The sequence below is a fragment of the Pocillopora damicornis genome, chromosome 7, assembly GCF_964200805.1.
Source record: "Pocillopora damicornis chromosome 7, jaPocDami1.2, whole genome shotgun sequence".
Taxonomy (NCBI): domain Eukaryota; kingdom Metazoa; phylum Cnidaria; class Anthozoa; order Scleractinia; family Pocilloporidae; genus Pocillopora; species Pocillopora damicornis.
This window is the reverse complement of record NC_142676.1, coordinates 9798209-9820635: the sequence shown is the minus strand read 5'-3', so window position 1 is coordinate 9820635 and position 22427 is coordinate 9798209. Positions and strand designations below refer to the sequence as shown.

The window sequence follows — 22427 nt, the reverse complement described above, 5'->3', positions numbered from 1 at the left end:
TCCGTTAACAACTGGTAGATCGTCGTACCAAAAATTCTGCAAGCCTGGGTACGGTTTATGGAGGGAGCGCCGATTGCTTATAATCTGATTCAAAAGTTTAACTGCGATATCTACCGAAGGTCAAACCACTACTTGTTTCAAATCTACCACTCAAATTATTAATATTGTATGTCTTTGTCTCCATTTTTGGGATTCAGCTAATATCAACCTTATCTTCCCCAATATTTATAGATTAAGATTAGTCATTTGAAAAAAAAGTGTCCCAAAATGATAAGTAAATCTCATTTTCACACGGACAGTTGTTGCTTTTTGGAATTTGAGACCGCTAAAGCATCTGATGGTCAACGCCTGATAAATCACGTGATTCGAATTGATGACGTCAAAGGTCAATTATTGCGTAAGTTAAGATAAACTAGATCGTAGAATCTTCAACAAGACAAAACCAAGGATGTGAGTGAATTGGTTTTTTTATTATTGGACCTTTTTGCATTGCGCTCAAGAAGTGCAATCATCACTATTTGACAAGTATGCTTTTACGTTTCAATCCTGGTCTAGGCCATTGGCAAAGAAAGCTGGATACTGCTACACGATATTATTCTCTGAATAGCATGCCTTGCGACATTTTTTTTTTCAGATCTTCTTTCTTTTTTACTGACCAATATTTTACCGACCAATATGTTACAAAATGAAAAGTACAACTGCAGTGCCGATGCTGTTTGTAACAATGCCAAAGTATCGTATACAAGTAAACCTGGATATTCTGGTGATGGACGGACGGGCTTAAAAAAAATGGTTTCGTACTAAATGATTTATTCGATTAATCTGCTCTCAGCCTATAACAAAATAAAAAATGACACGAGAGGATATGCGCAAAACTTCTCCTTTTACTTTACAAAAGTATTGCAATATCTAAATTTTTTCAATGGTAATTAAAATCAGCATGATGTAACTTCAGATATCGACGGATGTGCTACAGAAGAGCAGCAATACCAAAGGATCGTGCCGCTGTAAATGTAAACCAGGATTTTCATGGGACGGATGGGCATGCAAAGGTAATGCAATATATATCGCTTATTAAATATGGGGCTAGAGGGATTGTTGTATTGCAAATTATCAGTACAATGTCTACAAGAACGCTAAATGTTAGCACATAGATTGTTGTGTTATATATTAGCGATTTAATGTTCTGAAAACAAATGTCACCGACATTATAACATCAAATAATTATGTTGTTTTAGATATTAACGAAAGTGCTACAGAAGAGCCTAACTGTAGTCCCGTTCCTGTTTGGAACAATACAAAGGGATCGCACAACTGTGAATGCAAACCTGGATACTCTGAAGATGGATGGACCTGCAAAGGTAATGCAATGAGATATTGCGAATTAAATGTGGGGCCACAGAGATTGTCCCACTTGATACGATTAGGATAATTTATAAGAGCAAAATCAGTGGTACAGAATTTATTCACGATGAAATAATGCTTATTCTGATATTGATGAGTTTACAAAGACCTGCAGAGCTGCGGTGCTGATGCTGATAGCAGAAATGTTGTGGAATCAAATGTAGAAATGAAGAAGTACATGTAAACTAGTAAATTTTCTGGGTGCAGATGAACCTTAACACGTGAGGTGTTGTATGTTGAATCTGAAGACACATACTGGTCTTCTTTATTATCAGTGCAATTTATGAAAACAAAAGCTGCTGACATCATAACAATGCAGGGTAATAAGGGTTTGCGCATCTAGGAATGTAAACCTGAATATTCTGGGGACGGATCGACCTGCACATGTGGTGCAATGTAATATTGCATGGTAAATTTAGAGCTACAGGGGCTGTTGTGTTCTCTACTATTAAGTCAATAATTCAAAAGTGAATGCTAGCAAGCGCAAAAAGGATCAGTTTTGAGTTTGCCTAATTAACCTTCGACGAGTGTGAAATAGGAACACATAACTGCAGTGCTGATGCGGTATGCAACAACACAAAGAGATCACACAACCTTACATATAAACTTAGATATTCTGGAAATGGGCAAATATGCAAAAGTTGCTTTGGATGTGTCCTTCCTTGCATAAGTCATAGTTTTGCTAATTAAGAACTAGTCTGTAAGAATCAAACAACTTGGGGAACGAAAAAAAATTCTATTTGTGGCTTTTGCTGTGTAGCACTCTGAGAAGATGCAAAAAAATTCTAAGACATTCTTTCGATATTATTTTTCATCTCAATCCACGCAAAGTAGCTTATAGGGGTACATAGGGGCATCATTACTTTTCTCGATGTTTTTAGTTTGTTTGTTTTGGCTTTTCGCTTCTTCTTCTTCTTCTTCTTCTTTTTTTTTAAGTCAGTCAGTCACCATGGTTTCAAGTTGGAAAGAAACTTGAAGCGAATTAAGCTTTCAGTAGTAGGCAGTGGTATAAGTATTGTTCATGTTATTCTGGGAGGAATAATCATAAGTAATTCGTTCAGGTACTTCGCAGTAAGAAGGACTCATTGGGGTTTAACCCATAGCCGTATGTCGGCCAAAAAAATTAGCCGTAGCAAAATACAACGAATGCTGCAAATTTTACACAAAGAAATTCAAGCAACAGGCGGAAAACGTATCCATGGAAATAATGTCTCGAGTGCTAAGTTCTGTCGCATAGCTTTAAGATCTCATGGCATGTCGTGTCCCTCTCGGTGCTGATCTGTAGAATGAAGTTGAACACGTTTAAGATTGTAAATGAACTTCATCTGCGAATGACTTTGTATCAGTTTTGTCTTCGCATTTGTTTTATTTTGCCATTCCTTTGTTCTGTGATGCACAGTACTGTCTCCTCAGAAGGGTAGTGACACTTATCTGGTTTCGGATCCACGTAATTTCCGAATGTTTCTATTTGTTGTTGTTGTTGTTGTTGTTGTTGTTGTTTGTGTATACACCATCAATTTTGTTGAAAACTATGTAAAGCTAAAAGAATCGAATAAGTGAAGTCAAAGTAAACTTTCATGTACTTAAAAGTTTTGACTGTCGGTTGGTGTGCTGCCCTGCCCAGCCCTGTTTTGTTTTTTTTTTTATGACAGCTCAACAGGAAAACTTTAGGTAAAATATCATTTGTTCTTTGCTTCGCAAACTCGTAAACTTCTCTACATTACATATAAAAGAACTTCCAAGCCTTTATCTCCTTTACTACGCTCAATTAGGGGGCTAATTGGAATGAACAGTTTCATTTCTTCATTTAGTAAGGTTTTGAATGGAAGGCCATGAAAGAAAAAAAAAAGTTAAGTTCATCAGTGGTTTCATTGTATGTTGTACGATTTAATCCAGTGTTAGGGTATGCTAAAAATCTGGTGAAGTGCAGGCGAACATGTTACACGATTTTTTGGGGGCACATCCAGCGAGGGGCATTTTGGCCTCGACAAACTCAAAGCATGATTGACAGCAACGTAAAACGAACATTTAATGAAAAGTTTTGGCCTTCTCTGTTAGCCGGCTTAGCATTGAAAGGTTGACTTTTTTTAGAGGAATAGTTGCCCAACTATGGTTGTAGGGGCTTATGATAAAATAGTCTCCAAATGCCTGTGGGGATTCTGACATTTTCTCTCCTTTTTCCTTTGTGCAAAACGAATAAGTAGTGTCTTAACTTGATTCCTGGGAAAATCATTTAAGATACACGTGGCTGAAGTATATTGCCATCATTAATGTCCCATGTTGTGCTGAAGCTACTGTTTTTGATAGCGTAAGGTGGAAGACAATTATTAGAGACAAGTTATAGAGAAAATACAGTTTAATTACTCTTTTTTAATGCCTCCAGCATCATTATGTAGGATTTTCCCTTTTAACAAAACAGATAAACAATTCATTGTGCATCCGATTCGATTCGAGTGGGATTTCATCTTTCTCGTTTTCTTTTCTTTTCTTTTCCTTTTTTTAACAATTCTTATCACAAGTATAAAGCTAACCATTTCTTTAATGAACAAAGTTAGTGACGGCTCCAATCCAGAAAGGTGCAGATTCGCTCAAAGTGACTCGCGAGGTTGAAGATTTCTCATAAGATTGACTGGGATTTCAAGTTCATCTAAGGTAAATGTAAGACCGATAGTGATTGTACATTGAAAGCACCGCACTTACAAAGAAGCATAAACAAAACATGTTAATATGTTTGTCACTAAAAATGTTTTAATGTATCAAGAAAAGCTGGTCAAATTCAAAGACAATGCCCTTTGTTTAGTATCTCAAATATCCATAAAAGGATATCTTGAAACAATAGCTTTAGAGCCAAACAATGGCTTATTAATTCACGAGGGAAATTCAAACTCGCTGCCATTACAATAGCAAAATTCACGAGGTAAATTCAAACATAGCCGATTACTGCACGAGCGCGAAATTTGAATATTTAGCGAAAGCGCGTGTATGTCAAATCTTACCCTGGGGAGGAGTAGGGAGTTACTTTTTGTTCAAGGTCACTTGCTACTCAGGGAGGGTTGGTCAAGACACAGAATGTCGCAACTGAGAGACTGACAAAGAGTGATGAAACCAAATGAAATTTGTGTGAATGGTCACGAATGAAACTTGTTTGAATTGCAAGCCCGGTTTTCTACGTGATGTTTTGTGGCATATTGGCGGAGAGAAATAATTATATAGATCTCCCTGACTGCGACTATCAAGGGATGATGGAGTTCTTGCGATACATTTACACCGAGGAAGTTGGCTTCAATGGGGACAATATTTTGCAGTTACTCTATTTGGCAGAGAAATACATGATTCCCTCGCTGACCAACCGCTGCATTTTATTTTTGCGTGAGCATCTGGATTCAAGTAACATCTTTTGTGTCTTGAAACACTCCAAGTTAATTGAAAATAAGTCTCTCTGGCGCTCTTGCTGGAAATTTATAGATAAAGAAGCCAAAGATGTTTTGGAAGCAAGCGAGTTCTTCGAAATGGACCGATCAGACTTGATTGAATTGGTAAAAAGGAACACACTCAACGTCAAGGAAATTGAATTGTTCACTGCCATCAATAAGTGGGCGGCAAACCAATGTAAAAAGCTCGGACTTGATACAGTGGAACGCCGTCAAATCCTTGGAGATGACATCATAGACAACTTGAGGTTTCCAGTTATGGAAGAAAATGAATTTAATGTTGTTAAAAGCACCAATCTGTTAACCAAGGAAGAAACACAGGAGGTTTTGAACAACTTCGCTGACAGCAGATGGCCAATTCGGTCTTTGCGGCACAAGAGGCAATACGACCCTTCATCTCAAAGAAGAACTCTCTATCACAGGGGGCAGATATTGGATATCTTTGATTAAATCATGTCTGCTCAACAAAACCCACTCAGCAGCGCATGTTTCTCACATTAATTTGTTTTGGTTTATGTTTTAATATTCGTATTAATACTCTTTATATGTGCTTAAAAAGAGGACAGATTGAAGGGGGAATGGAAAATCGTGATATATGCAATTGGTTAATTACTTTTGTTTTATTTGGTGGCCCCTAAAAGAGCCGTTTTGTTTGTTGTCGGTGGACTTGTTGAACGCCATGCATCCAGTCTATTCTTCATCTGAACTTGAGTTTATCCAGGACAGGTCGATTTTCTCTGTGAATTAAACAAAAACGAAAATTAGAAACTATGATCATCAAATGAAACGAACGATGATAAAATAAACCACGGTATTGTTATGGAAAAGAATGTAAATTCCAAACGATGTAATAAAACTGAAATACATCGTCAAATGTAACCTCGGCTGATATTTGTCAACGTACCATTCTTCCTTTGCTCTTGGTGACTCCTTTCACGGCTAAATGTCACAAATAAGTAACTCAGATCGATCGGCCAGGTCTTCCTTGCTTGGCAAAGAGCGGGTTTCTCGCCAATTCCCGACCACTGGCAGCGTGGACACTTGGAATGATCGTAGTGCAACTTTCTCTGATTGGCGAACCGGATGGTTATGGGCTGCTGTCGACTAACAACACATCTGGTGGTGGTGCGGAACGCTCGTTCGGACCATCCATCAGGCAGAAGGTTGTCGAGGTCCTCGGCCGTTACATCAAACCTTCTCCTATCACGACTCAGACCACTAAACAGGTCGTCAAAGTCCTCTAGATCCATGGGAACTCTGATGGTGGTGCGTCGAATGTATCCCTTTTCTGGGGCGGTTCGAACGGAGAGCTTCTGTCCAATCTCACCGACGAGATAATCGATCATTTTTTCTTTTCCTGAAAAAAGACCAAGAGAAACGTTTAGTCTCGAACAAACTAGCCTTCAAGCAAAGTAAATTCGTTCCTGTTGTAATCTACTCACCTTTAAGTGAAGATCGCGCATAGTTCTTCATTGCGCTGTTGCAATCGTCTTCCTGCACCCAAGTATCGTCCTTGCTTCCGAAACCCTTCCATCTCACCCGATACTCTTTACGTCCGTCAACGGAACGCACAGCCAGAATTTTTGCGACTTCGTAGTACTTCGACATTTTTTTCGCAATAACGAGATCTAACTTTGACAAAGCTCACTTAATGATCACTGAAAAATAGCTGTCTTTATGGCCACGCACTGAAAGAACATAAAATTATCATACGGCAACAATAGTAACGTTAATTATGCGATTTTCTATTGTCGACAAAAAGGAAGGCAGAGCAGTTTAAAACTATCACCTCTTTGTTAAATGCCGCGCACGCCGCCAGAGTTTTCACTGGAAGACTAAAGTAGAACGACTGAACCCGCAAATATCACTGATTTTTTTAGTCCAGCCATTTAACTCGGCGTTATTCTTAACTCCTAAGAAGTATTTTCCCAAACGCCAATTCTTTCTTCTATTTTGTTTTACGTTACGACTAAAACTAGATAGTTTTAAAACTATCACCTCTTTGTTAAAAGCCGCGCGCGCCGCCAGTGTTTTCACTGCAAGACTAAATTAGAACATTAACCTTTAAAGATCATTTTAAATACAACATCTTAAGTTGAGCGTTTTTTAATTCCTAAGTGGTATTTTCCCCAGCACAAAATTTTCTTCTTCTTTCTTTACGTTACGAGAGTGAAAGCGTGATAGTATTAAGACTAGCGCTTAAGACTAGCGCTTCTTTGATAAGAGAAACAAAACTCTTGACCAAGTGAAACCATCGATAAAAGCTTCATCGTTTTGCGGCGTTGTGCTGCGCGCTATTATCAACTGATCCAAAGTACAGTATAAAGAATTCAGCATTTCCAGGTATCTTGTTTGGGGTTAATAACAATAGTGAATTGTTGCTTTTTTTCCTCTCGTCCTCTTGCCGAGTATAGTTCGTGAATGTTGTTAACAACAAAGCATCCTTATTGTGTTAATAAATTTATAATCAACTGGTTCGCTGATGAAAAAAATATACTGAGAGACCAAGCATAGTGAAGGCATTTTCTCCCTTGGGTACCCCTGTGTGAACAGCACGCTTATGAGCAACTTTTCCAACCCCTCTCCCCAAGTGCCGCTAATTTGGCACGCCGACAATTTTGCGACGATTTGAAATTCATGTTCGTCGAGTTTCGGCACAATTTCCTCAGCGCAACAAACAACAAAAGGCTTTTGTTTGAACTTGTGAAGTCGAATTTAACCCACAACAATGGCCCATGAAGAAAATCCGCAAAGCATGTAACCCTAAGATAAATTTGCCATTGAAACGAGCAACTCTGGATTGAAACTCGAGGAAATTTCCTTAAGAACCAGACGAATTTCTTGTTTCATTTTATCAACACTTTCAACAGTGACTTCAACTATATCTCCAAGGCCAACTTTTCCTTCATACTGTCCCATGTCGTTCTTGTGTAGCAAGCCATCCTGGCCAACACCGCAGTCTACGAATGCACCGAATGAAATCATATTCGTGACGCGACCGCGAAGCTGAGAACCCGGCTGAATGTCTTTCAGTGAGGTGATGTTCTTTTTGAACAAAGGTTTCTGGAAATCTAATCAGAGAAGAGGCAAAGGGAAACTATTTTTGAGCATTAGGTCTATAGTTAATCGTTCCTCAAAACAAACCTCAGGTTCAAATTATCACTGTGCCTCAACCTCTACAGATACAGAGTTATTTTAAAGTCTGCAAGGTATTTTTACCGATATTTTTTATACAAAAATCCTATTTTGTTTTTACATATATGAGGTCCCTGCCTTTCTCTAACCCTTTCACTACCAAGATCTCACAAATAATTATCTCCACAATTTCCAATGCAATTTGTATGATATTACTTCGGAGTGTTCGGTATTGAATCAACTAATAATCCCCTAAATTATATTATAATAAAGTTCTGATATAACGCACTCTGTCAATGGTTGAAATAGCGTGCTCGCAATTGAAGTTATTATAACGTGAGTAGAGACAAAAATCCTCAAAGAGTAAAATAAATGGACAGTCCGAGTTCTGAAGGTTTTCACACTGAGTTAGACTGCAAGTTTACGTACGGTAATAAAAATTAAACACAGCTCACACTCGTGTAGTATATAAAGTTGCGTATTCAAAAACAAAACAGAGCAAAACGGGAATGATGCAAAATACAGCCAAACTGGTATAGCTGTTAAAACTCATACTAATCATGACGTTGTCATGCCGAGATACAACGCGGCTAGCTCATCATGGCGATCTCCGGTCATCAAGTAAGCCTTAGCCGCCCTTTGAGAGAACAACCAAGAGCTTGCTTTGATATCCTTTCCGATGTGATTAGTGGAAGGCCACATCAGTCACTGCGCTGTTATCCTAAGCAATTTTCATGTTCCGGTAAATTCGGCTGTCGTTCATTCATAGAACACACGCTTGAACAGTTTGTTTTCTAATTGTCAAGTGAAAAAAATGGGGTGTTTTTATGAGCCACCATTCGGCTGGATTTCACTGAATATTTCATTTTCAGATTCTGTATTCGAGACTAAAGGACTTCAGGCAAAAGTGTTAACTTCCACCTGCCGAACTATTTAACTTTGTAAACTATTGCAAAATGTGAACTTTGATGGTTTTTGAACTTCGATGGTTTGACATTTTTGACAGCCTTAATCTTGTACAGGCAATCAGATTATTTTAGCCAGTCTATCATGGTTTCTGATTGGCTTATTGTAGCGTGCTTTATGAGAGTATAGAGAATGCTGACGACACTGTTGTTCGCTTTGGAAATAAAGTTTGTTTCGAAAATTGAAAGTAATACGTAGGAAATTTAACAGATTCTTTATTGTAAAACAAATAGAGAAGCCTTGACAGTGCTCTGTTCGGTTGAAAAGTACTTAGGAAGCAGCTAGAGCACTCAAGAAGTGGGGAGAAACACTCGACTACGTCTCGAGTTTCTCCGTTTCTCCACTTCGTGCGTGCTCAGCAACAAAACAGAGCACACATATATAGCATGGCTTGGATGATACCACAGTTGTGGGATCATTCGGGGTAGCTTAGTGCTTACACATCCTTCATAAATATATATCATCACTTGATGCTTGATAGTTTCCACTTGATGCTTGATATTGTAAGGAGATATTGGTCACTCACGGAAGTTTCATGGTTAAAAAGAAAACTATCTGAGATCATTAACTCATTTCACTCTCCGCTCTTTACATATTTCTATTCTTAGAGAGTGAGAGGATTTGTGTTACCTTTCAATTATATTTTCATCCTTCTGCTGTGAAAGGACTATTGTTTCATTCGAATTAGTCGTTAAGGAAGGTTGTTGGAGAGGGGGTTGTCGTTTTACTTACTGACTCTTATGTCGTGATCTGTTGGCTGTCTGAGACCATCCAAAATATGCTGCAATGTTGCAATACCCACGTTGTTCTTGGCCGCCAATTTATCAATTTCTACGTAACAAAACAAAATCAGTAGCAAAAAATACTCAGACTTATACAAAGATTTAAAACCCCAGAGGTACAATTTCTGAACATATCATAACCGTTACAATTTCCTCAAATGTGATGATGCATCAGCTGCTTTATCTTCCACTAATTATTCTATAGAGTTGTAATCGGACACCGAGTCGGACAGTGGGCTGTAATCAGACATCTGTAATGGACAGTTAAAGCAGACAATCACAATAAGTCCATTCAGCTAAATCCACCAATGACAGAATTAAGATAACCAAAGCAACAAACACTCATCTTGAAAAAAAAGACAAGGGGGAATTCCAAAATGGAGGAATTTTTCACTCTGGACACTGCCTCTACCGGGGAATTTTCCCTGGATGTATTTTTTTTTAAATACCGGGACTTTTACTTTCTTGCCTGTATGTTACACAAGCAATTCTCCAACTCAACAGTGTAAGAACACATGGTATCTAATTAAGGGAATTATTACTCATATCATCAATCACGGAAGGGAGACCTTGGAGGTCCTAACTTACTGTGAGTTTGAAGAAATTTGTCAATCGCTGTTTTAACTTCCGGTTTACCAATCTGCTCTGGTAGAATACCCAACATCTTCATAACGCTAAATAGCGACACAACCAAACAAGTTTCATCATCAATAATCTGCTATAGCAACGCACGCCAATAGCTGACCATCTTCTTCTCACCGAAAGTAAGCTGTAACAGATAACTGTTTTCGTTGCTGCTTCCTACGTCACGCAAAGCCTGTGTACTTAAAATGTGTTGCATATGTATACTAGGAAGCACTTGAAGATTGGACTTTCAAAACATCACCATAGGATGAGGAACATAACGGCTCTTTTTTTTCCCTATTTTCTCAGCAGTGAGAAATAATTCTGCAAATTTGAGCGATTTCGACGGATAACGATCGGTAGTTGCATTCTTTGAATCTACCCTGACTCGCAGCGCTTAAACTAATTATGCCTGTTCTAAAGCTAATTTGATACGTCTTTATGCAATTTTGTCACGTGCAATTTACCTTCTCGCCACAGGATAAGATTCGGGGTGAATCCAGGTCATATCCAACGGCTCGGGATGAAAGTTTTGACTTACAACAGTTTTCATCCGTTTCTTCCTCAATCCTTGTTCTTCGCTGCTTTCACGCTTCCTCTTCTTACCACCGGTCTTCGTCTTCTCTCCTCCGTCAGGACTTGTAATAACCGTTTCTTGACCAATGGCGGATGTTTTCGTAGAATTGCGCTGGGGTGGTGGAGTATTCATTATCCTGACAAAGCCTACACATTGCTCGTACGTTTTGGATCCAATTCCTTTAACTTCCTTCAACTGCTCACGGTTTACGAAGGCACCATTCTCCTCGCGCCATGCCAAAATAGCCTTCGCTTTCTTTTCATTTAAACCAGCTATGCGCCTTAAGAGGAAAATGAGTCGTTATCTTTCATTTATGGCTAAATTTTTTAAGCACACCAAACAAAATACCTTAACATGGAGACTCCTGCCACGTTCAAGTCAACTCCTACAAAGCTGACACAGTCCTCTATCACTCCGTCCAAGGCCTCTCGTAACAACTTCTCGGGGATGTCATGCTGCAGCAAACCAACATCAGAAGATAAACAGCAGCCGAAACACCGAAAAAAAAAAAACACAATAACAACAACAACAACGACAGAATGAGGCCGAATCTAAATTGGATTTAAGTAAACAGGATTCCATCGTACCTTGGACGTTTTTCTCTTACCTGATACATTCCAATACCCAGATGCTTGGGCTCAATCTTTATTAATTCTGCGAGAGGATCTTGCAGTCTCCGCCCAATTGAAACTAAAATATCAACATGGATAATTATAATGAAAAAGGATTACAACACGATCATCATATCCACACGCCTGCATATATCAAGCAAATGGATGGTGCTTTTGGCGTGACATGATTAGCTGGCCAGATGAGACCAACTAAAGTATCCCTTAATTATCTACAAGTTTTATAATTCTAAATATTAAAATTGACATGGACTTTTCTCGATAAACCTTGTTTAGTTTCTAAAGCCAAAGATAGTTCTGGGTAAAGGTTTGAGAAATTGAGAAGGGGAGATACTTACCAGCACCCCTCAGGGTTATATCGAGGCTTGGCAGCTCGGCCTCTGCCTCGGGAGACGCACTGTAAATAGAGGCTCCATCTTCGCTGACGATACTGAAACATATTATCATTAAGTACGTAAAATCGTACATGCAGTTTGTAACTGTCATCGTATCAACTAAAAACCTACTAAACCCTTTAGCTCCCAGATCAAATTTGTAACTCTCCTTAATGTTAACCATAAAATTTTAATAATCTTAGTCCAGACAATTTAGTATTGGATGAACTAATTATCTCCAAATTGATATTATTCTTCATTCTCATCACTAATCTGGTTGATATTGTATTGATGTTGTAAGGAGAAATTCTGTCTTGGTCTCTCATGGGAATTAAAGGGTTAACATTACAATAGGACGTAAGAACGCTGCATAACTCCGTAAAAGAAGAGCTCTCGCAAAAACGTTCCGATTTTGAAGCATTTTTATCTACATATACTTGGTCATCCTGCAAGGGATGTCGGTTCATTTTTTTTTTTTATCTCTCAAGGTGGGTGATATTTATTCGTGGTACTTACCAGTAAGCAACGTCACGAGGTGCAAATGCTCCTTTTTCGATGAGTTTACTAATAAAATTTTCAGTTTCCCGGCATCCAACGCCATTCCCAATGGCTATATAGTCACAACTGAAAATAAAAACATGTTCGTAAGAGTGACTGCAAGTAGGCTTAAAAATATCCAATCGGCCACGTTTCTCCAAAATTATTCTCATTGGTCACGTGATGCTAACTGAAATAAGTCCCAAGCAAAATACGAGAAATAAACCCACACAAACCAGTGAGGTATGCTTTTCCTCCCATTCACTTAACCCTTTCACTCTCAGATCTCACCAGTAATTTCCCTTATTGTTTACCATAAAAATCTAAAGATAAAATGCAACTTCAGAAAACTGGGTATTAGATAAACTGGTAATTCCTTAATTAACAATCTCATCACTTGCTTGCTTGATATTGTAAGAGGAGATTCTGTGTTGGTCACTTATGGAAGTTAGAGACCTGAGGTAAAATGAAATTGTAATAGAAACTACCGACAAAAAACAAAACTAACCTGTGCCTTAGAACAAGGTCTATCACAGTTTCCTTTGCTTGCGCTTGGTTTTTGTTCTCCCCAAAAAGAAAGATCACACCTGTCCCTAAAACCTCGCCTGCAGTGAGAAATTTAAAAAAGGCATTTCATTGTCGTCACAAATCAACCTGTTGAACAAAAGAAAAGACATTTTTTTCTGTATTAGGACCAAAAGAACAAGTGTACTCCGCCTTATCATCGTGAGATTCTTCTGTCCGGATGCTAAACAATACACAGCGCATTGGAGGGAATTTGGTGGTCATTTTATATAAGACCATCCAGCTAAGACTTATTATTTTTATTATTATTTTTTTTTTTGCATCACTTCCCTGTTGATTAACATATTGGTTTTGAGAGGATTAGGACTCCATGGAGATCGATTCAAAATGTGCATTATATTGGAATGAGAAATTGTAAATGATATTGATAAAGACTTAATATTTTCTTCGTGCTTCATAACTACTGTTTGTCGAGGTTTGTGTATTTTTTGTCATCTTGTTGTTTTGTCAGCTTGATTGTCTGTTTATTTGCTGGTTTGTCTTTACGTTTGTCTGTTATTCACCTGCAGAACCAAGAACCGCTAACTTGCATCCATGGGAGAAGCCTGGGTCTAGACTTATAACATTCTTTCCTCTCAATGGTGGGGTAAGGAGGAGACGATACAAGTTCATCACAAATATATCGACACTCTCCTTTTCAGCCCGTTTTGTTAAAGATACTCTTCCAAGGAAATAATGAAAAAAAAAAACAGTCAAATTTAAATTAAAATTCAAATCATCATATTCCACATCTTTGGGGAGGAAAATACCTTATTAGACTTATGATAATTCACATTGTAAAGAAACGAACTTCCTCAAACGTGGAACACGTGACCTAACCACAATTACTTTTCATGTAATATTATAATGCACCTGATTGGTTGAGAGTGTTGTTAACAGTTTCTGAACCAATTAGTAAAGGAAGCAAACAACGCCAACGTTATCATGAATTAAATTCGACACTCATCATACTTGTTTCGCACTAAAAGCTATCACTGGTACTAGGAATCTTGATTATCATACCAAACTCAAACAGGCAGTAAACTGTGTAGCAGTATAAAGGGGTAAGTTTCTAAAGAAACTGTGTTGCTGCGTCGGTGGGATAGTATAGCAGGTAATTTAGTGTTAACAACTGGGTTGAAAACGTAAATTAGCCACCGTAAAGGGTAAAAAAGCTGACGTTTCGAGCGTTAGCCCTTCGTCAGAGCGATTAGAGGAATTGTGGGTTGTGTGTGGATTTATATGCAGAAAGTGGGGCTACACCATTGGTGGGAATATGGTAACGAGAAACAGCAATAAATTAGTTGAATGAAAAGCGCTCGTTGATTCCGTGGGGATTAAGGGTGCCGATTTGGAATATAAATTTTTGTTCTAGTGTTTTGCGGCTTTCCGAACTGCCTAGATGTAAGGAAAGGCCGCAAACTGCCATATGCTGTTTAGAATGATTAAGAAGATTAAAGTGTCTAGCGACTGGTTTGGATGCATCCTTGTCATTTCTTTCCACATCGCGAAGGTGTTCTCGGAATCGGTCACCCAGTCGTCTTCCTGTTTCGCCGATGTATAACTTATTGCAATAAGTGCAAGTTATGCAGTAAATAACATTGGCGGAGGTACACGTAAAGTGATCAATGATCTTAATGGATCTTTTAGTTCCCGATATTTTCTCTACGTTGTGAATGAAAGGACAAGTTTTGCATCGTGAGCGAGCGCATTTAAAAGTTCCAGATTGGTCATTGGTTTGAAATGAGCTCCTGACTAAAAAGTTGCCTATGTTTTTGTCACGTTTGAATGAAATAAGTGGGGGTTGCGAAAAGATAGTGCCAGTCTCTGAATCGTTTTGGAATAATTTAAAATTTTTAAGGATGATAGATTTAACTGCGTGGTTGTGAGGGTGAAATGTAAGAGTAAATGGAATGCGGTCAGTGTTTTCCTTCTCGGCCGTTTGTAGTGCTGCCTGTCGATCGATTTGTTGGGCACGGTGGTAGCCCGCTTGAACGACAGAAACAGGATAGCCACGTTTATCGAAAAACTGGCACATTGCCTCTGATTTTTCGGAAAAATCAGAGTCGTCACTACGTAAACGACGAAGTCTGAGAAACTGTGAAAAAGGTATGGAGTTCTTGACGTGTAATGGATGTGAGGATGAATACAACAAGTAACCATGCGAATCTGTAGGTTTGTAGTAAACACTAGTACATAAGCCGTTGCCTTCAATTGAAATTTTGATGTCTAGAAAAGCCAAAGAAGTGTCGGAAATTTTTCCAGGTATATTTAAGAGCCGGATGAAAGGAATTGACGGCGGTTATAAATTGAGTGAGGTCCTCTTTGGTAGAGGAGGTAGCGCCGATGCGATCGTCAATGTAGCGGCCGTAGAGTTCAGGTTTTGGGCCGTGGTATTGGCTAAAAAATCGATGTTCGATAAAACTTACAAAAAGATTGGCGTAGCTGGATCCCATTTTAGTACTCATGGCCACGCCATTAGTTTGTTTGTAGTAGTTACCACCGAATGAAAAGCAATTGAGTGTGAGTACTAGTTCGGCCAGACGGAGTAGTATTTCAGAGCTAGGTTCCCGACGATGGGTCGACCTGGGTTGTTAGGTTTGTGGATTTTAGGTACTACAGATTACTACTAACTAATTTATTCCTGTTTTCTCGTCACCATATTCCCACCAATGGCGTAGCCCCACTTTCTGCATAAAAATCAACACACAACCCACAATTCCTCTAATCGCTCTGACGAGGGGCTAACGCTCGAAACGTCAGCTTTTTTACCCTTTACGGTGGCTAATTTACGTTTTCAACCCAGTTGTTAACACTTAATTACCTGTGTAGCAGTATACAGTGTAGCAGTATACTGTGTAGCATCACCTGGTTTGCCTGATGATCTTTGGTTGGATGAGTCTTTTGTAAGCATCAAGCACCGCACTTTTGGATAATTTCTTTATCTGCGCTGATAAATCATTAAAACAGTACATAAAATGAAATAACAATTTTAATGTTTATTCTTGAGATTCTATGAAGCGCAACTATTGAAAATATCCAGAACCTTACTAATGATTCGAAATTAAACAACTTTAAAATGACAGTTCAAAAATGAAATGAAACAAATAAAACATAGTGTCTACGACGCATTTTGACGTCTTTAAAACATGTAGAGTTATACGAGGATTTCCACCCCTGAGAAAAGCCGTCAGAACACACTCCAAAAATATATAACTTTTCACATGATTGATATCATCAATCAGCTACTGACACGTCACTCGCCTTTCGCGCCACTCTGTCGTGTTGATGAATTAACGGCGAAGCCCTCATCATACTCAATCCAAGGTTGTTTGTCGAATTTTCTTAGATTATGGCTGCTAACTCATTGAAAATTCGTATGACTTACAGACATGACATTTAAAATTCCCAGGAAAACAAAATAAGGAAGAGAAAAAAACCGAAAGTTGCGCACTCAGTGGCTTTGGTAATCGCATTTCTCACGGCTGAGAAGGAAAATCGATAGCTGAAAGATTTGCCACAGGCCGATTTTGCCGTTTACCTGAAAAGATTAGATCTATCGGTAAGAAAAAAGTCAACAACTGAGAATTTTGTCAATTGAAAGTTATGCCCATTGTTTGTTTTTGTAAAAATTAAACGCATTTTTTTCATATTGAGCCTAAGCGCCGCTTGAATCAGGAGATCGTGGATCCTTTTTTACATTCATTCGACTTTTCTTGTCAGTAAAGGGCTGTTGTGTTTATAGAATAGCCAAACAAAAATATATGTTTGCTTATAGACATGTAGTTTTTCTTCTCGAGTTCGAGTGAGCCATCGAGTTGAAGACTCGAAGAGAAATTGCATATCTACGTGTGCCTATGTATTATTCTCTACATATTTAATTTTAAGATTTTTTTTAAGCCATTTTACAAAAATTGACATACTGCACCAGATGCATTGGAGGGCATCCACTTTTCCAGAAGAGCAGTACGAAATTCTGACTCGACATTTTTGGGAATCTCACGTTTAACGTTGAGAATCTTGTTCTGTTCTCCTCTATTTAAAGCGAGCACCTATAGAAAGAGGCGGAACAAAACGTGAGAAATAAAACACACTTAATGGCTAGTTTTCGCTAAGGACGGAGTCGGAGTCAATCAGAAGAGCACGGTAATACGATAGAGTGAAATCAAACCCAAAAATTTGGATGCCGCATACGACCCCGTTGCTTACTCTCTAGTGCAAACTATATTGACTGAGTCGAAAGCGAAAGGCCACAAAAATGTTATTGTGATTGGTTGGTTCTCCTTAAAAGCGTCGGAGTCATAAACGGAAGGGGAAACAAATTACACGATTCTGATTCTTTCGACCCTGATTCCATCGAGCTTATGACTCTGCTTACAACTCCGATTTTCGAGTTTTCACTGAATCGGACGCGCTCTTACGACTTCGAATACGACGCAGACTCCATCGCCTGAGAAAGCCAGCCTTAACTTAACATAACGCCAAATTGTGCCGTGCTGACTTTGCCACAGTTGCTGCATTGTACCAGAGGAAAGTGATTTCCATCCATGAAAAAGCTAAGTATGAAACTCCATAAGAAAAAGTAGGTGCAATTGCGAGAAAGGTAACGAGAGGGGAAAGAAGAGGGTAGAATCTTTATCCATCATTTCAATTGTTTTTGTTTTTCATAAGATCACCACGCCATTCATGAAAACTTAGTTCTTTTTTAAAAGTAGCAAAGATTTTTAGTTGTTTGTCAATATTAAGGCATGATAAAGAAAAACATATTACTTGATGAGCCTTAAGTGAAGTCGCTGCCTTACGAAAACCATCGAACTTTTTGTATTTTTCTCTATTTTTGCCTGAACGACGCAAGGATGCTTCCACACGAACTGGGTTATTCTCCAACCTATCAAACATGATTAAAACAAGTAATAAGTCCTCCTATAGCAATCTCCTATTAAATACGGATAGTAATCTAGGATTTTATTGATTACCTTGTACTTGACTTTGTGATTGAAAACTAGCACCACCCTACTGACCGATCAGATACAAGAATGGAGCACTTCTCGATTGAGTGTCGTAAAAAAAAAAAACCATAGACGCAAGGAAAGTATCACAACGAACGAATGAGAATTAAAACAACACTAAACTGACAGCTCAAAGCGCGGGAAAACGCGCGTGACAAAGTCGCAATTGGTTTTGAATCTGATCGGTTGAGACTAAAATTTTAAGTTTTATTTTGAGTCCCTACAAGTTCACTGTGATAATTTTCTCTGCTCTCATTGGCAAATTTGTACAGATTGGAGTTGATGCCTAATCACAACTTGATATGCTTGGTGTCAAGTACTTCCCTTGACTTATAAAAATCATAAACAGAATTATTTGAGACTTACAATGCGTTAATGGAGTTTAAAGTTGCACTGTCTTTGGCAATGACATCTGCTAAAATATACTGAAGGCCAAGGGATACCTCACTCACAGTTCTGATTCCTGCAAACATTTTGTTTTAATATACCAATCATTAAATTCAATTAGTGAGCCAGTGACTTGAGTGTTTCAGCCACTAACCTGGCACTGAATAATCATTCTCAATTTTAATTGCCAATGAGCAAACAAAACAAAAACCATCAGGGAAAACTTCATTGGTCACTTTCAGTTGTCAACTCAATATACAAGACAATAAGATGGAACTAGAACACCAAGAGTCATAAACGAAAAAGGTGGTCCAGGAATCAATTTTAGTATGATCTAAATTAAGAAGAGCCTGAAGGACTGACTTAACACTTTTCCTAATCACTCTCTCTTATCATTACTTGCTGCATATAACCCCATCCATTTTCACTCAGGGAACTAATTGCATCAATGGTTATGGGAATTTAGCAGTGGTTATTCCACTGGTTGGTTCTACTAATCCACTGTTTCAAAGTTGAATTTGAATTTAGAAAGTAGGTTTTGGTGGAAGGAGGAGAACTGGAGTAGCCTCAGAAGGACACTCTGGGAAAGGACAAAAAGTAACAAAACAAACAAAACCCACAAGGGATACAAGGCGTGAGAATCAGCAATGAAAGCCAAGCAATCTCACCTTTGCACCATCCCTGCTCCTCATGCTACGTCTATATAAATTGTAGGCAAAGCAAATAAAGGAATGGTTTCTCTGTACCTTTTACACCTGGTTTAACTAGTTTTTCAAGCCGAACAGCCTCAGGATTCTTCAGCAAGAGCTCAGCAGGTTCACCAAGGCCCAGCTGACGTGATCTCTCAGCATGTGTTCCCTTCTGACTTTGCTTATATGGTGCATACTAGCCAATTGGAGGAAATAAAGACACAAAATAATAAGTTTAATTTGTTTTTCCTGAAGCATTTCAACTGGCTACAAAAGTCAAGTACTTGAATCTGATTGGCTGATGGCGCACTTGTAAAAGGTCCAATTTTTACAGTACAGACCATGTTCCAGAATTATTTTATCTTTCACTCATAGAAAAAAGCGAATCAACTGAAAAAATTTAATAATAACTTACTCTGCCGTCTGGGTTGGTCCATATGGTAGAAAAGTGTGCCCCTGGTCTTAAATACAACCCTCAGTCATCAGCCTTAGAACCATACTCAAGACCTCAGGACAGTAACTGTTTTGTTCCCATATGGACCTCCCCATTGGTAAATGAATATATGTACTGTGACATGCAAGAGCCAGTGCCTAACAAATCCTCAGTTCTTAGCAGATTTATTTAATTCAATCAACAAAAAACTTCATATCTTTCTTTTGAAAAGCACTCTGCCAAACTTGTGCTCTTCCCAGTTGAAATTTCTTATTTTGTGTATATCACTTCCTCTGAAACAGTGTCAAAACAAGGGGCATCCATTTTAAAATTTAGAGCCCCTGCTACAATCACCTTAGGTGAAGTGATTAAAGTAAGAAATGGCACAATCCTTGACCAAACATAGTATACGCAGCTCCCCAATTACACCATTATAATAAATAAAATTAAAAGAAACGAGTTCAAAATTAAAATATCCTACATCCTTTTATGGTGAAGCACTCTGTATCAAGCGATATACTATATGATAGGTCAATGAACCACTTTCTTATCTTTTACTTTATATTAGCAACAATAGCATGTCATCCATTATACCCTTGTTCCCATATAAGAAAATGTTCAGCCTAAAATTTGACAATGAATAGTTAAGTCTAATATGAAGCCTTGATTAATAATTCGATCTCAGTATTTTCAGCAGCAAAATTGTAGCTTCTCACTGAATAACAAGATAAGAAATCATTCCAGATTGTACACTGAATGGATGTACCTTTTGATCCATTGAAATAAATCACAAAGGTTACCGAACCTCAGAATGGACCAAAATTTCTGTATTGTAACCACTCCCATTCTCTTTTGCCTGTCTGCACAAAGTCCTTTATGCCTTTGAATATTAAGTGATCTCTGTCCCTTCTCTCTTTACCCTACACTCCCAGACATGATTTACATTTGAATTCTCCCTATAACATCACACATTATCCCACAAACAGGTAATGAGAGTACTCAAACTCATCAGCAGGTGCCTATCGGGATTAACACAAGAATCTTGTGACTAATTTACAAGGAAATGTGTTGACAATAAGGAGCTAGAGGGGAGAATAAACAATCATATCTTAAAGAGTTAACCCTTTAACTCCAAAGATCTCATTAGTAATTCTCCTTACTGTCTGCCAAACAATTCTAATTATGTTAGTTTGGAGAATTTGATAGTGGATCAATTAGTAATTCCACAATTGATATTTTTCTTGATTCTCATCACTTGACTACATGATATTGTAGAGATGTAGTATGGAGAAATTCTGTTCTGGTCAGTCACCAGAGTTAAAGGGTTAACTAACAACACAAAAATGCTGGCTCATTGTAAAGTTTTGATAACTTGTGTGGTCAAGTTTAATTACCACTTCATCCACTTCTTCCATGGTAACAGCATTGTCAAGAGACCTCTTGATGTCTGGTGTGAGTTTGTTACCGATCTTCTTCATAACTGACTTAGCATGCTCCCTGATGGATCTGCAAATTAATTTGATCCAGTCACCTGGTGTTAAAATTAAAAGCTTGTGCAAGAAGTTGAACAACTGACATGACTAAACCAAAAGCAGAAATTGATGGGCTGACATCCCAGATTTACATTTAGGTCAAACTTTTTGAGCAGGATCATGCCTCACAATAAGGTCATGAGGATTAAGAACATGACCAATGACTAAAAAGTTCTTGATTTAAAAAAAAAAAGTATTCTTGTTGACACTTGTCAGCATCCTAAGCAATACATTGGGAACACTGTGGAGAATATGTTCATACTTATGTTTAGGCGTGGAGGGTTAATAAAGCTTGCAGCATACTATGCCCTGATCAAAAACTACTGCACTCTTCATAGGTAGGGGTTTTATTCCAGACCCAATCCTTACACCCCCCCCCCCTTCCCACTCTTTCCTCCCACTTCCTACTCCCTAGCCCTTCGAGACGTTCTGCACCACGTGGAATTATGCAAGACTGCTGTGTGACTACTCTCGTAAGGTGAAACCAAAACGCAAACAAAAAAGCTAAATTAAGATATTCACTTACTTAGACAGTTCATACTGCGCTTTTATTTGCCTCAGTATTGTAGGATCCAGTCCTCCTGTTTCTTCTTTGCGATATCGAGCTATGAATGGTACTGTGTTGTCACTATCGAGTAAACTAATTACTCTGCCAATGGCATTCACATCCAGTTGCAGGTTCTCTGCTAACACTGAAGCAGCTGTTCTGGATTTAAGGGGACTTTCATTGGCCATTATGGATGTTTGCTTCTCTCTGCCCATCGTGTTTTCTCTCCGCTTCTTTTCAGTTCCCTTTAATTTTGCCGCCATGGTCGGTGATTGCACAGCGGTTGTACATTCGGCTGAGAAAGCAGAATTGCTGTCATGCAAGACCACATGTTATGTCTTCTACACCGGTTCATGCTCAGCGCTTTTTTTTCTTTCTTTCTTTCTTTTCTTTTCTTTTCTTTTCTTTTTTTTTGTTTTTTTGTTTTTTTGTTTTTTTGAATTAAAAAAGTATTCAAACAAAAATGACAAACAAAACAAACGGTAGAAATAAATAAAGAGCAGAGGAAATGTAACATGGCATAACTGAGCTTAGGAACTGCTGTTAAACAGGCTGATTTTCCAACAAAATTAATAGTAGCGGCAGTCTCCCTTCACTTTCGACAAATATAGTTGCCAATTAACTTCAGCAATTAATATTTTGATTAGTTTCCTTCTATTTTCATTTCTAGTTTTGAAAATTATGATTTCTGTCCGTGTGAAATAAAAGAAAAAAGCCGTAGCGACACAACGAAAGTCGACGAAATAGAGTAAAACGGCCGGAAGTAACAAGGCGGCTACGGACTAAAGGTAGGGAAAGTTAACACGT

The 22427-nt window shown here is 38.3% G+C and overlaps 3 protein-coding genes across 4 annotated transcripts; 1 reads left to right on the top strand and 2 right to left on the bottom strand.

Moving 5' to 3' along the window:
• Nucleotides 1–4646: 4646 nt before the first annotated feature.
• Nucleotides 4647–5285, top strand: LOC149042460 (BTB/POZ domain-containing protein 6-like). Its single transcript, XM_089213597.1, has one exon. It carries the CDS (start codon nt 4647–4649, stop codon nt 5283–5285), a length of 639 nt encoding a protein of 212 aa, XP_089069723.1.
• Nucleotides 5286–5436: 151 nt separating this feature from the next.
• Nucleotides 5437–6443, bottom strand: LOC149042459 (uncharacterized). The gene is made up of 3 exons (XM_089213337.1): nt 6278–6443; nt 5740–6192; nt 5437–5572 (listed from the first exon to the last, which is right to left on the bottom strand). Exons 1-3 carry the CDS (start codon nt 6441–6443, stop codon nt 5526–5528), a joined length of 666 nt encoding a protein of 221 aa, XP_089069463.1. The 3' UTR covers nt 5437–5525.
• A 482-nt stretch (nt 6444–6925) lies between these two features.
• LOC113671297 (S1 RNA-binding domain-containing protein 1) lies at nt 6926–21959 on the bottom strand. Of its 2 annotated transcripts, XM_027187510.2 has the most exons (17): nt 21600–21959; nt 20936–21047; nt 19166–19304; nt 18399–18495; nt 17794–17911; nt 16952–17075; nt 15892–15973; nt 13548–13705; nt 12968–13064; nt 12439–12546; nt 11887–11978; nt 11527–11609; nt 11268–11374; nt 10810–11199; nt 10307–10392; nt 9669–9767; nt 6926–7906 (listed from the first exon to the last, which is right to left on the bottom strand). In XM_027187510.2, the coding sequence occupies exons 1-17, from the start codon at nt 21881–21883 to the stop codon at nt 7599–7601; spliced, it is 2484 nt and encodes an 827-aa protein (XP_027043311.2). In that variant the 5' UTR covers nt 21884–21959; the 3' UTR covers nt 6926–7598. The 2 variants fall into 2 exon arrangements, with proteins under 2 accessions (XP_027043311.2, XP_089069436.1); XM_089213310.1 differs by lacking the exons at nt 20936–21047; nt 21600–21959 and adding an exon at nt 20308–20334.
• Between the last annotated feature and the right edge of the window lie 468 nt (nt 21960–22427).